The sequence below is a fragment of the Giraffa tippelskirchi genome, chromosome 4 (assembly GCF_054371585.1).
Source record: "Giraffa tippelskirchi isolate mGirTip1 chromosome 4, T2T-mGirTip1v1.2.pri, whole genome shotgun sequence".
Classification (NCBI taxonomy): domain Eukaryota; kingdom Metazoa; phylum Chordata; class Mammalia; order Artiodactyla; family Giraffidae; genus Giraffa; species Giraffa tippelskirchi.
The window spans coordinates 126,737,030-126,753,458 of NC_137278.1; the positions used below are offsets into that span (position 1 = coordinate 126,737,030).

Here is a 16,429-nt window from a genome sequence, read left to right on the forward strand (position 1 = left end):
CATGACCACTGGAAAAACCATAGCCTTGACTAGACGGGCCTTTGTTGGCAAAGAAACGTCTCTGCTTTTTATTTATTTTTTTTTTCATTCACTCATTCATTTATTCAATACATTTCCAGAGCACTTGCTAGCTGCCAGCCTCTCTGCTGGGTGCCATAGGTAGAGACAGGAAGACTCAGTCCTTGCCCCCAGGTAACTCTTCTTATGGGGAGGAGGACATACATGGCAAAGATTTCAGGCTGGTTGGTGTAAAAGCCGTCTCTGCTTTTTAATATGCTGTCTAGGTTGGTCGTAACTTTTCTTCCAAGAAGTAAGCGTCTTTTTAATTTCATGGCTGAAGTCACCATCTGCAGTGATTTTGGAGCCCCCAAAAATAAAGTCCCTCACTGTTTCCACTGTTTCCCCCATCTATTAACATATCAAATGCTGCTAAAAGATCAAGAAAAGTGAGGCCATTTGTATATCTTCAGAGCAATGCAGGAGACCTGGTTTCGATTCCTGGGTCTGGAAGATTGCCTAGAGAAGGGAGAGGCTACCCACTCCAGTGTTCTTGGGCTTCTTTTGTGGCTCAGCTGGTAAAGAATCTGCCTGCAATGCAGGAGACCTGGGTTCTATTCCTGGGTTGGGAAGATCCCCTGGAGAAGGCAAAGGCTACCCACTCCAGTATTCTGGCCTGAAGAATTCCATGGACTGTATAGTCCATGGGGTCGCAAAGAGTGAGACACGACTAAGTGACTTTTACACACAAAGCAATGTCTGCTCAAGTTCTTTGCTCATTTTTTAATTGGGCTATTGGTTTATTTTGTCATTGAGTTTTAAGAGTTCTTTACATCATCTGGATATTAATCTTCAATCAGATATATGCTTTGCAAGTTTTGCGCCTTCTGTGAGTATGTTATCACTCTTTAATAGTGTCCCTTGACAATAAACATATTTAATTTTGATGTAGAAAACTTATTTTTCTTTTATTGCTTAATCTCCTCTTTTCAAGAAAGTCAATAGTAACACCTGGTTCATAGGATTATTATGAGGATTAAATAAACTACTACGTGTGAATACATATAAGAAGACTGGGACAATACTTACCATGTCAGAAGCATTCAATAAATACTAGCCATTATTCAGGCTAAGTTTAGGACAAAAACCTTGGGTTAGAGGGATAGGATTATGTGACATGAAAGCCACAGGAGCAGAGTCTCAAGACCATGATCAGCAATGTAAAAGGATGCAGAGACATCAAATAAGATCCCACAAACTTAGACTTGACACAAACAAGGTAAGACAGTGGTGAGACAGAGTTAGATGCCAAATTATACTGGATGGAAAAAAACTATTAGGCCCTTTTTTGTCCAGGGTTAAGTCTCCTGCTGTTTAAGCCCTTATGGTGCTCCAAAACAAGACTAAACCTGTAGGGGTTTGCTAAGGTACAAATTTGACTCGATTTGGAGTCAGAACAACTAGGTTAGGGTCTCTGGTCTCCTACCGCTTGATGCCTGTGCTCACTTCCAGAGTTCCAATTTCTTCACACTTAGAGGACAATTATTCCTATGTTACGAGGTCAACGAGGGGTTTAAGTGAAGAGTAAACATAATGGTAAGTCATCAATTATTATTGTCATAATAAATGGTTCTAACTCCTCTTCTTATTCTAACTTTCTAACATTTAGTAGTTCCCGCTGCGTGCCAGATCTTATGTAGTGGGATATTCCCACCTCTCAGATAATTAATTGACTTACAGGTTTGCAATGGTAATTAAGATGAGATTAATACACGTCAAGGGGCTTCCTGGGTGGCACTAGTGGTAAAGAACTCGTCTGCAAATACAGGAGATGTAAGAGACGCATGTTCGATCCCTAGGTCAGGAAGATCCCCTGGAGGAGGGCATGGCCACCCACTCCAGTATTCTTGCCTGGAGAATCCCCATGGACAGAGAAGCCTGTTGGGCTACAGGCCATAGGGTCCAAAGAGTTGGACATGACTGAAGCGACTTCATACACACACACGCAATACACATCAAATGCTTACGACAATTTGGGATGCTGTTGTAGTCTATTGGGAAATTTTTTCTGAGTTATAGTGGTGACTCTATCTTCAGGTCTGCTTCCTAAGCCACTGCATTCCTCATGGCTGTGATGTTCACCTATTTAATTCATCTTCAACTGTTGCCATAAAAAGCAAGTGCTTAAAATATTACCATTGAATAGATCAGTGGATCCTTTTGTTTACTTCGTTTGGTTGTAGAAATGAGAATTCATTTAACTGAGTTGTGAGTGCACTGCAGAAGTTTGTTTGAGGATTTAATCTGCTGTTCAGTTAACAGAACATGGGGCTCCTACTGAGTTCCTACAGGTACCTATGCAAAGATGTTTTCAGCAGGGTAATGGCCCAGGCCTGATCACGCTCACCCTTGTGAGCCACATTTCAGGGCAGGATACAAGTCCTATTTATTTAGTCTGGTTTGCACCTTGTTGTGTGGCTTCTTTTATTCTTTTTTTAAAGTCTATATTTCTTTTTATTACATATCCCAAGATACCTTAGGAATGAATACATTTTCAAAACATAATAAGAATAAATTCTATAAAGAATACTTGAATAACCTTGCAAGGAAATTCAAATAAGCTATGACTTTATAATATTTTGTTTGTTAATGATGGATGGTTACAAATGGAAAGAATTTTTAATGCAATACATACTTATTGGGGGCTTCCCTGGTGGCTTAGCAGTAAAGAATTTGCCTGTAATGCAGGAGATGTAAGAGATGCCAGTTCATTCCCTGAGTTGGGAAGATCCCCTGGCGGAGGGCATGTCAACCCACTATAGCATTCTTGCCTGAAGAATGCCATGGACAGAGGAGCTTGGAGGGCTGCAGTCTATAGCGTTACAAAGAGTCAAACACAACTGAATCAACCTAGTATGCACACATGCACACACTTATTGACTGATTTTATTTGTACTAGACACAAAAATCAGCCTATGAGATATTCCCATTTTATAAATAAAAAGTGTGGCTCTCCAATAAGTTAAATATCTAGCCCAAGAGTCCAAGTTGCTTAGCAAGAAAAAATAATGCACTATATTCTCTAAAAAGGCTCTTTGACTTCAAATTAGATGTTTGTGTTTGTATTTTGTCACTTTTCTCTTGTTTTCCTGCATAGGTCACCACATACAAGGACACACATTCACACAAGCACATGCATGTGCACACACACATACACAGAGGAATCCTAATTACCATTTCAGACAGCACAATCCCCTCTGTCCACATTTAGTTTAATCACAGGATTCCTAAAAGAAGTCAATTAAATGGGCAATTAATTCCTCTGTGCACTGTTCACTCCTATATTAAAACTCTTAATCTAATTTCTCTAGACATTGTCCCCCAAACCACTGTCCTCAATGTTTAAATTTCTTATTACTCATGAAGTTGATGTGAGAATCTTTTGCAAGAGCACTTTGTTAACTGAAAAAATATTCTATTATCTAGTTGTGGGATCCAGTCTGTTCAGTTTTATTTGGTGGTGAGAGGTTAAATGATAACCATTGTTCCAGGAACTGAAATGAGTGGAACTCAAGCCAAGCAAACAGTCCCTGATTTGCTCTCTCAAACTAAATAATTTGGTGACCAAATATTGACTAAATGAAAGCAAAGACATTCTAACTGCCCACTAAAGTACTTTCCAATTAACCTTAGTGAAATATCCCAAGATACTTCCAGACAGCTACTCTTTCTGTTCAGCAAAAACTGGAAAAAGGATATGTGTTAGGAAAGTAAATCAGTTCAGTTCAGTCCAGTCACTCAGTCGTGTCCGACTCTTTGCGACCCCATTAATCGTAGCATGCCAGGCCTCCCTGTCCGTCACCAACTCCGGGAGTTTGCTCAAACTCATGGCCATTGAGCCGGTGATGCCATCCAACCATCTCATCCTCTGTCGACCCCTTCTCCTACCCTCTTCAAACTTTCCCAGCATCACAGTCTTTTCCAACGAGTCAATCCTTCACATCAGGTGGCCAAAGTATTGGAGTTTCAGCTTTAGCATCAGTCCTTCCAATGAATATTCAGGACTGATTTCCTTTAGAATTGACTGGTTGGATCTCCTTGCAGTCCAAGAGACTCTCAAGAGTCTCCTCCAACACCACAGTTCAAAAACATCAGTTCTTTAGGACTCAGCTTTCTTTATAGTCCAAATCTCACATCCATACATGACTACTGGAAAAACCATAGCTTTGACTAGATGGACCTTTGTTGGCAAAGTAATGTCTCTGCTTTTTAATATGCTGTCTAGGTTGGTCGTAACTTTTCTTCCAAGGAGCAAGCGTCTTTTAATTTCATGGCTGAAGTCATCATCTGCAGTAATTTTGGAGTCCAAAAATATAGTCTGTCACTGTTTCCATTGCTTCCCCATCTATTTGCCATAAAGTGATGGGACCAGATGACATGATCTTAGCTTTCTGAAAGTTGAGTTTAAAGCCAACTTTTTCACTCTCCTTTTTCACTTTCATCAAGAGACTCTTTAGTTCTTTTTCACTTTCTGCCATAAGGGTGGTGTCATCTGCATATCTGAGGTTATTGATATTTCTCCCGGCAATCTTGACTCCAGCTTGTGCTTCATCCAGCCCAGCATTTCTAATGATGTACTCTGCATATAAGTTAAATAAGCAGGGTGATAATATATACCCTTGACATACTCCTTTCCCGATTTGGAACCAGTCTGTTGTTCCATGTTCAGTTCTAACTGTTGCATCCTGAGCTGCATACAGATTTCTCAGGAAGCATGTTAGGTGGTCTAGTATTCTCATCTCTTTCAGAATTTTCGACAGTTTATTGTGACCCACACAGTCAAAAGTTTTGGCATAGTCAATAAAGCAGAAATAGATGTTTTTCTGGAACTCTCTTGCTTTTTTGATGATCCAACAGATGTTGGCAATTTGATCTCTGGTTCCTCTGCCTTTTCTAAATCCAGCTTGAACATCTGGAAATTCACAGTTCACGTATTGCTGAAGCCTGGCTTGGACAATTTTGAGCATTACTTTGCTAGTGTGTGAGATGAGTGCAATTGTGCGATGGTTTGATCATTCTTTGGCATTGCTGTTCTTTGGGATTAGAATGAAAACTGACCCTTTCCAGCCATATGGCCACTGCAGAGTTTTCCAGATTTGCTGGCATATTGAGTGCAGCACTTTCACAGCATCATCTTAGACATCCTAGAGCCAGGATGTCTGGCTCTAGGTGAGTGATCACACCATCGACATTATCTGGGTCATGAAGATCTTTTTTGTACAGTTCTTCTGTGTATTCTTGCCACCTCTTCTTAATATCTTCTGCTTCTGTTAGGTCTATACCATTTCTGTCCTTTATTGAGCCCATCTTTGCATGAAATGTTCCCTTGGTATCTCTAATTTTCTTGAAGAGATCTCTAGTCTTTCCCATTCTGTTGTTTTCCTCTATTTCTTTGCATTGATCACTGAGGAAGGCTTTCTTATCTCTCCTTGCTATTCTTTGGAGATCTGCATTCAAATAGGTATACCTTTCCTTTTCTCCTTTGCTTTTTGCTTGTGTACTTTTCACAGCTATTTGTAAGGCCTCCTCAGACAGCCATTTTGCTTTTTTGCATTTCTTTTCCATGGGGATGGTCTTGATTCCTGTCTCCTGTACAATGTCACGAACCTCCGTTCGTGAAAAGAAGGAAAGGAGGGAAGGAACTAATTATTGCAGGAAACACTAAAACAAAAAGCAGGACTTCTTAAGCAGCAATCTTAGGTCACCCTTTTCTTTTTTTTTTTTTTTTACCCTTTTTTGTTGCCCTTCTTTCTTTCTATCCCTCTTTTTCCTGTCTTTATTTTTATAAGAGCATTGGTCACTCCCCAATATAATACATATTATTATCTCTTGCCCCACTAGACTGCTTCTTCCAGAGGAAAGGGGAATTTTTGTCTCTTTGTTAATGACTGTATCCCTGGTGTCAAGGACAGTGTCTGCTGCATAGTAGGCACTCATATTTTGGGGAAGGAAAAAATGAAGGAGGTTTAGTGTGAGATGAGACTCTTGAGGTGGAGAGAAGGCATGTGACCAAGCAGCCCTGCTCCCTTCTCTGGAGTTTTCCTAGGACTGTGGGCATTATCAGGGCACCAGCTGGCTGGCCATGGGGACTCTATTCCCTCTTCAATCTTCTGACCCCTAGCAGAGTCCCCTCTCCAGATCCCCTGCCTCCTTCCTATGTCCCTTTCAGATTGTCTCAATAGCCACCTAAAAGTTCTTCCCACTCACAGTCTTGTCTCTGTCCAATTCATCAATGGTATTGGGTCATTAGCGATCTTCCTAAACCATGGATGAATAATTGTGTCACTCCCTGTTAAAAATACTTCAGTGCTCCTCATTGCTCTTAAAAATCAAGTTTGTGCTTCTCTGCCTCCCCTTCTCCCTCCTTCCCTTCCTATTCCTTTTCCCCTTCCTCCTCCTTCTCTTCATGTCTCACGAGGTCTTACATTATTTATAATTTCATCTTTTGCAACTCTTCTTATGCCTTCTTAACCTTATACTTCATGATCCAAATGGATTTTTTATTTGGACTTGTTCCTGAAGTACCTAGGACATCTCTGATGGAGAGGCTCCAAGTCTTGGATGAGAAGTCTGGACTGGTGACGGAGATTTAGGTGTCACTAGCCTACAGAAAGAGTGAAATGTGGGAAAGGGTGAACGTGTGGAGTTTCAAGAGGACTCGTGGCAGAACCCTGAGGAGGGCCAGAATTCCAGCAACCTCAACCAGGAATGCCCTTTTAGGTATCTTGACTCCTTCATGATCCAGATCAAAGGATCAAGCTTTCCTGTTTGCAGTTCATCCTTTCCCTTTTAGTGAGGAGACAAAATTCTAAGGCCTATGTTCTTTAATTTAGCACAGGCTACAAATTATCACTGAAGCAAGCCCCAGCAGTTCAACAACAAACCCAAGTATTTGACAAGACAAATACTTAGCAAGGCAGTACATCTTAGATTTAAGAAAAATGAGTATGCACACCCTAATTCCTCTGAGCAGGCAGCAGCACAGATCCCCAAGTGATCCCCATCTGTCCCCCCAGCCGAAGACTTGCAAGCAGCCTGACATGATCGCAGCCTGCTTGGCCCTGATTTGTCCCAGTCAGTGGCTGTGGTGCTCTCCCATTGCATCCAAGGTGACATGGGACTGAGGAAGGACCAGAAAGGTAGGGAGCGATTGGGACAGGGAGAGGGCCATTAACATCATCTTCACTTTTCACTTGCAGTGCTTTCCTATCAAGTGGGAACCTGGGAGACGTGTTATTTGGAACACGAGATCTATGGAATGTTAAGAGTCATATCGAAAAGGGGTTCTGTAGCTAAATGACAGAGAATTTGAACAAAATTAAAAGACTTCTTTAAAGGAAAAAAACTGTGAATATTTACCCATGGGTGGCACTGGTGGTAAAGAATCTGTCTGCCAGTGCAGGAGACGTAAGAGACACTGGTTCATTCCCTGGGTCAGGAAGATCCCCTGCAGGAGGGCATGGCAATCTACTCCAGTAGTCTTGCCTGGAGAATCCCATGGACAGAAGAGCCTGGTGGGCTACAGTCCATAGGGTCACACAGAGTTGGACATGACTGAAATGACTTAGCACGCACGCAGCATAAAGTTTATGACTTGTCATTATGAAGTCAAGTTTCTCAAGCTGTTTGCTATGAAGGGCAAAGAGCTTTCTTGTGATACACAAAGATTCATTGTGATGGTTACAAGGACTGTTGATTTGTATCCTTCAGATCACAAATATTTGTAATTGGAAACTGCATTTGCTAAAATAATGTTTGTTTACTTAAAACTATATACTATATTTGTTCAACAGATTGATTTTTGTCCACCAAGCTTGAGATAACTAGCTTCACCAACTTTTTTCTGTAGCATTTCTAGATTCTAATTGGTGCCTGAATAATAATAGTTATTATTATAGTTAGAAAACACTTACACCTTTTATCTGCACTTCTTCCTACAGACTGGTATTCTAATAAACCTGGCAATTCTAACACTTATTTCTGAAAATCATAGCAAGTGTCAACTTGTCTCCATCACTTATCTGAGAGGATGTGTCCTTTCCACAAATGTTTGATCATCAGGTGGGACCTCAATAGAAATCCTGATATGGCTTTGTCCTCAGAACATGCATTTTTCTGATGACTGTTTAGAGTTGGAAGAATACCTAATCCGGTCCCCCTTGGTTTACAGATAATGAAATTGAGGAGTAAAAAGGTTATCTGTTAGAGGCAGAACCAGGGCTAGAATCAAGGTTTACTGCTTTTCCCATATTATCCCCCTCCCCTGACTTTTCTGTTATTGTAGTAGAATATGTGAAAGTGAAAGTGTGAGTCACAGTTATTAATTTTATACACATTAAGAGAGAACTTTCATTTCCCTTCTATCTGTGATTATTCATCCCCTTCTAAAGCATGAAGGAGACAGCCATTCCTGTCTCCAGGGGATCTTCCCACCCCAGGAATCGAACCTGGGTCTCCTGCATTGCAGGCATATTCTTTACCATCTGAGCCACCAGAGAAGCCCTGCAGTACAAAATTTACTATATTACCCACTTTTAAGTGTTCAACTCAGTAGCATTAAGCACATTCACATCATTGTACAACGATCACTATCTACCTCCAGAATTTTTTCATCATCCCAAACTAAAACTCTGTACTCTTTAAGTAGGAACTTTGCGTTCTCCCTCAGCCTAGGCCTAAGTAACCAACGTTCTATTGTCTGACTTTGTATTTAACTGTTCTAGGTACCTCATATAAGTGGAATGATACAGTATTTGTCCTTTTGTGTCTCACTTATTTTACCTAGCCTAATGTCCTTAAGATTCATCCATGTTACAGCATGTATCAGAATTCCATTCCTTTTCAAGGCTGAACAATAATTCATTGTAGACATACACCACATTTTGTATTCCTTCATCTCTTGATGGGCATTTGGGTTTTTTCCACCTTTTAGCTTTTGTGAACAATGCTGTTATGAAGCAAATAACTGTCCCTGCTTTTAATTCTTTTAGATATATACTCAGCAGGAAAGTTGGTAGATCATATGATAATTGTATGTTGTATTTTTTGAAAACCACTATACTGTTTTCCACAATGTCGGCATCACTTTACATTCCCTCTCCTTGTTTTTTTCACGTGCAGTAGAAAGAGTATTGAATTGAAAATTGCCAATCCAACCCTAGGTGGCTCAGTGGTAAAGAATCTGCCGGTCAAGATGACATGATCCTCTACATAGAAAACTCTAAAGACTCCACCAGAAAATTACTAGAGCTAATCAACGAATATAGTAAAGTTGCAGGATATAAAATTAACACACAGAAATGCCTTGCATTCCTATACACTAACAACGAGAAAACAGAAAGAGAAATTAAAGAAACAATTCCATTCACCATCACAACGAAAAGAATAAAATACTTAGGAATATATCTACCTAAAGAAACAAAATACCTATATATGGAAAACTATAAAACACTGGTGAAAGAAATCAAAGAGGACACAAATAGATGGAGAAATATGCCATGTTCATGGATCAGAAGAGTCAATATAGTGAAAATGAGTATACTACCCAAAGCAATCTGTAGATTCAGTGCAATCCCTATCAAGCTACCAACGGTATTCTTCAGAGAACTAGAACAAATAATTTCACAATTTGTATGGAAATACAAAAAACCTCGACTAGCCAAAGCAATCTTGAGAAAGAAGAATGGAACTGGAGGAATCAACCTGCCTGACTTCAGGCTCTACTACAAAGCCACAGTCTTCAAGACAGTATGGTACTGGCACAAGGACAGAAATATAGATCAATGGAACAAAATAGAAAGCCCAGAGATAAATCCACGCACCTATGGACACCTTATCTCTGACAAAGGAGGCAAGAATATACAATGGAGAAAAGACAATCTCTTTAACAAGTGGTGCTGGGAAAACTGGTCAATCACTTGTAAAAGAATGAAACTAGAACACTTTCTAACACCATACACAAAAATAAACTCAAAATGGATTAAAGATCTAAATGTAAGACCAGAAACTGTAAAACTCCTAGAGGAAAACAGGCAAAACACTCTCCGACATAAACCACAGCAGGATCCTCTATGACCCACCTCCCAGAATATTGGAAATAAAAGCAAAAATAAACAAATGGGACCTAATTAAAATTAAAAGCTTTTGCACAACAAAGGAAACTATAAGCAAGGTGAAAAGACAGCCTTCAGAATGGGAGAAAATAATAGCAAACGAAGTAACTGAGAAACAATTAATCTCAAAAATATACAAGCAACTCCTGCAGCTCAATTCCAGAAAAATAAACAACCCAATCAAAAAGTGGGCCAAAGAACTAAACAAACACTTCTCCAAAGAAGACATACAGATGGCTAACAAACACATGAAAAGATACTCAACATCATTCATTATCAGAGAAATGCAAATCAAAACCACAATGAAGTACCATTTCACGCCAGTCAGAATGGCTGCTATCCAAAAGACTACAAGCAATAAATGCTGGAGAGGGTGTGGAGAAAAGGAAACCCTCTTACACTGTGGGTGGGAATGCAAACTAGTACAGTCACTATGGAGAACAGTGTGGAGATTCCTCAAGAAACTGGAAATAGAACTGCCATATGACCCAGCAATCCCACTGCTGGGCATACACACTGAGGAAACCAGAATTGAAAGAGACACGTGTACCCCAATGTTCATCGCAGCACTGTTTATAATTGCCAGGACATGGAAGCAGCCTAGATGCCCATCAGCAGACGAATGGATAAGAAAGCTGTGGTACATATCCACAGTGGAATATTACTCAGCCATTAAAAAGAATACATTCGAATCAGTTTTAATGAGGTGGACGAAACTGGAGCCTATTATACAGAGTGAAGTAAGCCAGAAAGAAAAACACCAATACAGTATACTAACACATATATATGGCATTTAGTCAATCAGTAAAGATAACCCTGTATGCGAGACATCAGAAGAGACACAAATAAATAGAACAGTTTTATAGACTCTATGGGAGAGGGCGAGGGCGAGGGCGAGCGTGAGGGCAAGGGCAGGATGATATGGGAGAATGGCATTGAAGCATGTAAATTATCATATGTGAAACGAATCGCCAGTCCAGGTTCAATGCATGATGCAGGGTGCTCGGGGCTGGTGCACCGGGATGACCCGGAGGGATGGGATGGGGAGGGAGGTGGAAGAGGGGTTCTGGAAGGGGAAAACATGTACACCCATGGTGGATTCATGTCAATGTATGGCAAAACAAATACAATATTGTAAAATTAAAAAATAGAAAATAAACTAATTTAATTAAAAAAAAAAAAAGAATCTGCCAGTCAATGCAGGAGCTATAGAAGACTCTGGTTCAAACCCTGGGTCAGGTAGATCCCCTGGAGTAGGAAATGGCAACCCATTCCAGTATTCTTGCCTGGAAAATCCCATGGACAGAGGAGCCTGGTGGACTACAGTCCGTGGGGTTGCAAAGAGTCGGTCACGACTGAGCAATGTGGGCGCGTGCGCGGGCGCACACACACACACACACACACACACAGACACAGTCCAACCTCAGGATTGATTTGCTGTGTAATCTCAGGTAAGCCACTCCACCACTCAAACTCATCTTGCCCAGTCAGAAAGAGCCAAACCACATTTGGCTCTCTGACCCCACAGAACTGTTACAAGAATTCAACAAAATGAGGTACAAAGACTGCTTTATAAACTAAAAGAAATGTTATTCAATGGAAGTTGTTATTAGTTGTTTGTACTACATTGGAGTCAAAGCCAAAGTCAAAAGAGAAAACCATGAGGTATTAGGAAGGAAAGGATTCATTAAAGAAATTTGATATCCAACAAAAACTTTGATCGAAAGACTTTTTTTTTTTCCCACAAACCTAGGCAGTTTGACCCTAAACAAAGAATACCATGTCTCAGTGCAAGTGCAAAGTTACAGCCAGCTTGGGAGAAGCTGAGAAAAGAGCAAATCAGCACTTCAGAAAGCAGCAGTGGGTCAGTCAGCTCTTTGAGTCTGAAGCTTTGGAAGTCAAGTTTTATCAGAAGAATTCAGAATTGTGTTTACAATTCTCTGTCAACATATCATTCCTAGGACAATGTGGCTTATTGCTTTTGACTGATGATAAGGGTTGCTGAAGTATATCCAACAGATTTCTTTGTCTGAACTTAAACTGCAGGCTTAGTTTCACTCACATTGATTAAACAGCCTTCTGTAAATAGGAAGTGTTCAAGGTGGCCAAGATGGTGGGATAGGAAGACTCCAAATAGGAAATGAAAGCTACATGCTAGCTTTACATAAAATTTAGAGATGCCATTGTGATTTGGGATGCTAAAATATTAAATTTACTCTTTCACCACAAATCGGCTGTACAAATACTGATTTTGTAGCTACTCTAAAGAATGTATCAAAAATAAGAAGAATGGAATCCCTTCCCTAAAGTGATTAAAGTCAGAATTAAGGCTCTCAAGAGGTTAACACAGTGCTGATCCACTTTATAACTAATGACACAAGAGAATTATTTTCACTCTTATTTACACATACTAACATTATTGTGCATAAACAGCATCCCCTTTAAAATTTGTTTTTTGTTTTAAACACATTTAAACTTCTGCCAGCTCTTTCCTGTACCCATCCTGAATAGTATTCCATTTTTAAGAACAATGAAGGCCTAGGATATTCTTATGATGTGACGCCAGGCTACTCAACTATTCAATGGAAGAAGCTGGAAATTCCCTGGTGGTCCAATGGTTAGGACACAGTGCTTTTATTGACTGGTTCTGTCCCTGGTCAGGGAACTGAGATCCCACAAGCTGCGTGGTGTGGCAAAAAAAAAAAAAAAAGGTTATTGGGCCTAGAGAGTGTCTGATCTGATTGGCCAGGAAAAAGAGAAGCCCTGTGGTAATGGGGATATGGTTCAGTGGTAGAGCATTTGACTGAAAAGCCCTTTAGTAGAGACAGGAACACAAAAGCAGTGCTTTCTGAATCTGGCACTAAGGAGGGAGGAGGAGATGGTCAGGATGATAAGGTTGAGGTGAGACTGAAGCACAGGGAAAGAAGGCAAATACTAGGAAGAAAAATAACTGCCACAATAAATGGGGCCAGAGAAAAGAAAGAAGGTATCTTCTTAGAGTAGGAATTGCTTCTGAGATAACCCCTAAAAATTACATTCTAGCCTCTCAAAAGGAAAGCTCACTGCTTTGCAAGGCTGTGCATTCCAACATTATCAGAGAGTTTTAATTTTTCTAATGTACTTCTTTAAATAATTTAATAGCCACCAGTAAAAGATATATTAAGTAATAAGTCATGGTACAGCCATATATTGGAATATTATTCAACCAACATAAATGATGTTGTTGTAAAAGAATGTAGAAACAATACTTAGTGACATAGGGAAATATTTGTGCAGCGCTGGAGCAGCAAGCAGCGGCCGCGGCAGAGAGGAGATACCCCACGTCAAAGGTCTGGAGCGGTGGCTGCACTTCTCTGGACCGACCGTATGGAGATACCCCACGTCAAAGGTCAGAGAAACCCCAGTAAGACGGTAGGCACTGGAGCAGCTGTGAGGAGATATACCACATCCAATGGCAAAGGAGAAGGCTCAGCAAGATGGTAGGAAGGACAAATTCGCGTTTAGAATCAAACCCCATTCCCGCCAGAGATGCTCAGAGGGCTCAAACAAACCTTGTGCGCACCAGGACCCAGGGACCCCACAGAGACTGAGACAGAACTGTGTTTGAGGGTCTCTTGTGGAGGTAAGGGTTGGCGGTGGTCTGCCGCAGGGACAGAGGCTCTGGGTGCAGTAGACTTTGGTGTGGCATAAGCCCTCTTGGAGGAGATCACCATTAACCCCACCATAGAGCTGCCAGAACTTACACAGGACTGGGAAATAGACTCTTGGAGGGCACAACAGAAGCTTGTGCACCAGAATCCAGAAGAAAAAAGCAGTGACCCCACAGGAGACTGCCCTGGACTTGCCTGTGGGTGTCCTGGAGACTCCAGCAGAGTCATGGGTCAGTGGTGGCCTGCTGCAGGGTTGGGGGCACTGAGTGTAGCAGTACATGCATGGGATCTTTTGAGGGAGGTCACCATTATCTTCATTACCTCCACCATAGTTTGGCCCCAGGTAAATAACAGGGAGGGAATACAACTCCATCCATCAACAGAAAATTGGATTAAAGATTTAGCGAACATTGCCCCACCCATCAGAACAAGACCCAGTTTCCCCCTCAGTCAGTTTCTCCCATCAGGACCTTCCATAAGGCTCTTATCCTTCTCCATCAGAGGGCAGACAGACTAAAAACCACAATCACAGAAAACTAACCAATCTCATCACATGGACCACAGCCTTGTCTAACTCAGTGAAACTATGAGCCATGCTGTGTAGGGCCACCCAAGATGGACGGGTTATGGTGGAGATATCTGACAGAATGTGGTCCAGTGAAGAAGGGAATGGCAAGCCACTTCAGTATTCTTGCCTTGAGAACCCCATGAACAGTATGAAAAGGCAAAAAGGTAGGGCACTGAAAGATGAACTCCCCAGGTCGGTAGGTGCCCAATATGCTACTAAAGATCAGTGGAGAAATAATTCCAGAAAGAATAAAGAGACAGAGCCAAAGCAAAAACAACACCCAGTTGTGGATGTGACTGGTGATGGAAGCAAGCTCCGACGCTGTAAAGAGGAATAATGTATAGCAACCTGGAATATTAGGTCCATGATTCAAGGCAAATTGGAAGTGATCAAACAGGAGATGGCAAGAGTGAACATCGACATCTTAGGAATCAGTGAAGTAAAATGGATTGGAATGGGTGAATTTAACTCAGATGACCATTATATCTACTACTGTGGGCAAGCATCCCTTAGAAGAAATGGAGTAGCCATCATAGTCAACAAAAGAGTCTGAAATGCAGTACTTGGATGCAATCTCAAAAATGACAGAATGATCTCTGTTAGTTTCCAAAGCAAACCATTCAATATCACGGTAATCCAAGTCTATACCCTGACTAGTAATGCTGAAGAAGCTGAAATTGAACGGTTCTATGAAGACCTACAAGACCTTCTAGAACTAACACCCAGAAAAGATGTCCTTTTCATCATAGGGGACTGGAATCCGAAAGTAGGAAGTCAAGAAACACCTGGCGTAACAGGCAAATTTGGCCTTGGAGTACAGAATGAAGCAGAGCAAAGGCTAATAGAGTTCTGCCAACAGAATGCACTGGTAATAGCAAACACCTTCTTACAACAACACAAGAAAGACTACACATGGACATCACCAGATGGTCAACACCGAAATCAGACTGATTATATTCTTTGCAGCCAAAGATGGAGAAGCTCTATACAGTCAGCAAAAACAAGACCAGGAGCTGACTGTGGCTCAGATCATGAACTCCTTATTGCCAAATTCAGACTTAAGTTGAAGAAAGTGGGGAGAACCACTAAACCATTCAGGTATGACCTAAATCAAATCCCTTATGACTATACAGTGGAAGTGAGAAATAGATTTAAGGGACTGGATCTGATAGACAGAGTGCCTGATGAACTATGGACAGAGGTTCGTGACATTGTGCAGGAGACAGGGATCGAGACAATCCCCATGGAAAAGAAATGCAAAAAGCAAAATGGCTGCCTGAGGAGGCTTTACAAATAGCTGGGAAGAGAAGAGAAGCGAAAAGCAAAGGAAAAACGGAAAGATATTCCCATCTGAATGCAGAGTTCCAAGGAATAGCAAGGAGAGATAAGAAAGCCTTCCTGAGCGATCAATGCACAGAAATAGAGGAAAACAACAGAATGGGAAAGACTAGAGATCTCTTCAAGAAAATTAGAGATACGAAGGGAACATTTCATGCAAAGATGGGCTCGATAAAGGACAGAAATGGTATGGACCTAACAGAAGCAGAAGATATTAAGAAGAGGTGGCAAGAATACACAGAAGAACTGTACAAAAAAAAATCTTCATGACCGAGATAATCACAATGGTTTGATCACTCACCTAGAGCCAGACATCCTGGAACGAGAAGTCAAGTGGGCCTTAGAAAGCATCACTACGAACAAAGTTAGTGGAGATGATGGAATTCCAGTTGAGCTATTTCAAATCCTCAAAGGTGATGCTGTGAAAGTGCTGCACTCAATATGCCAGCAAATTTGGAAAACTCTGCAGTGGCCACAAGACTGGAAAAGGTCAGTTTTCATTCCAATCCCTAAGAAAGGCAATGCCAAAGAATGCTCAAACTACCACACAATTGCATTCATCTCACACGCTAGTAAAGTAATGCTCAAAATTCTCCAAGCCAGGCTTCAGCAACACGTGAACCGTGAACTTCCAGATGTTCAAGCTGGTTTTAGAAAAGGCAGAGGAACCAGAGATCAAATTGCCAACATCTGATGGATCATCG

General features: G+C 41.1%; 1 protein-coding gene across 2 annotated transcripts in view; it reads right to left on the reverse strand.

Annotated features, from left to right (window-relative positions):
* Window positions 1-16,429, reverse strand: part of LOC145546168 (uncharacterized) — a 135,667-nt gene that overhangs the window by 10,097 nt on the left and 109,141 nt on the right. The window contains exon 10 of one of the 2 annotated variants that reach the window (XM_081592228.1): window positions 2,505-5,664. The exons of the other annotated variant lie outside the window; for it this stretch is intronic. Within the exon in view, the coding sequence (XP_081448354.1) occupies window positions 5,188-5,664 (477 nt within the window). The 3' untranslated portion in view covers window positions 2,505-5,187. Of the gene's footprint in view, window positions 1-2,504; window positions 5,665-16,429 lie in introns of those variants that run through there. 2 annotated transcript variants of the gene reach the window in all.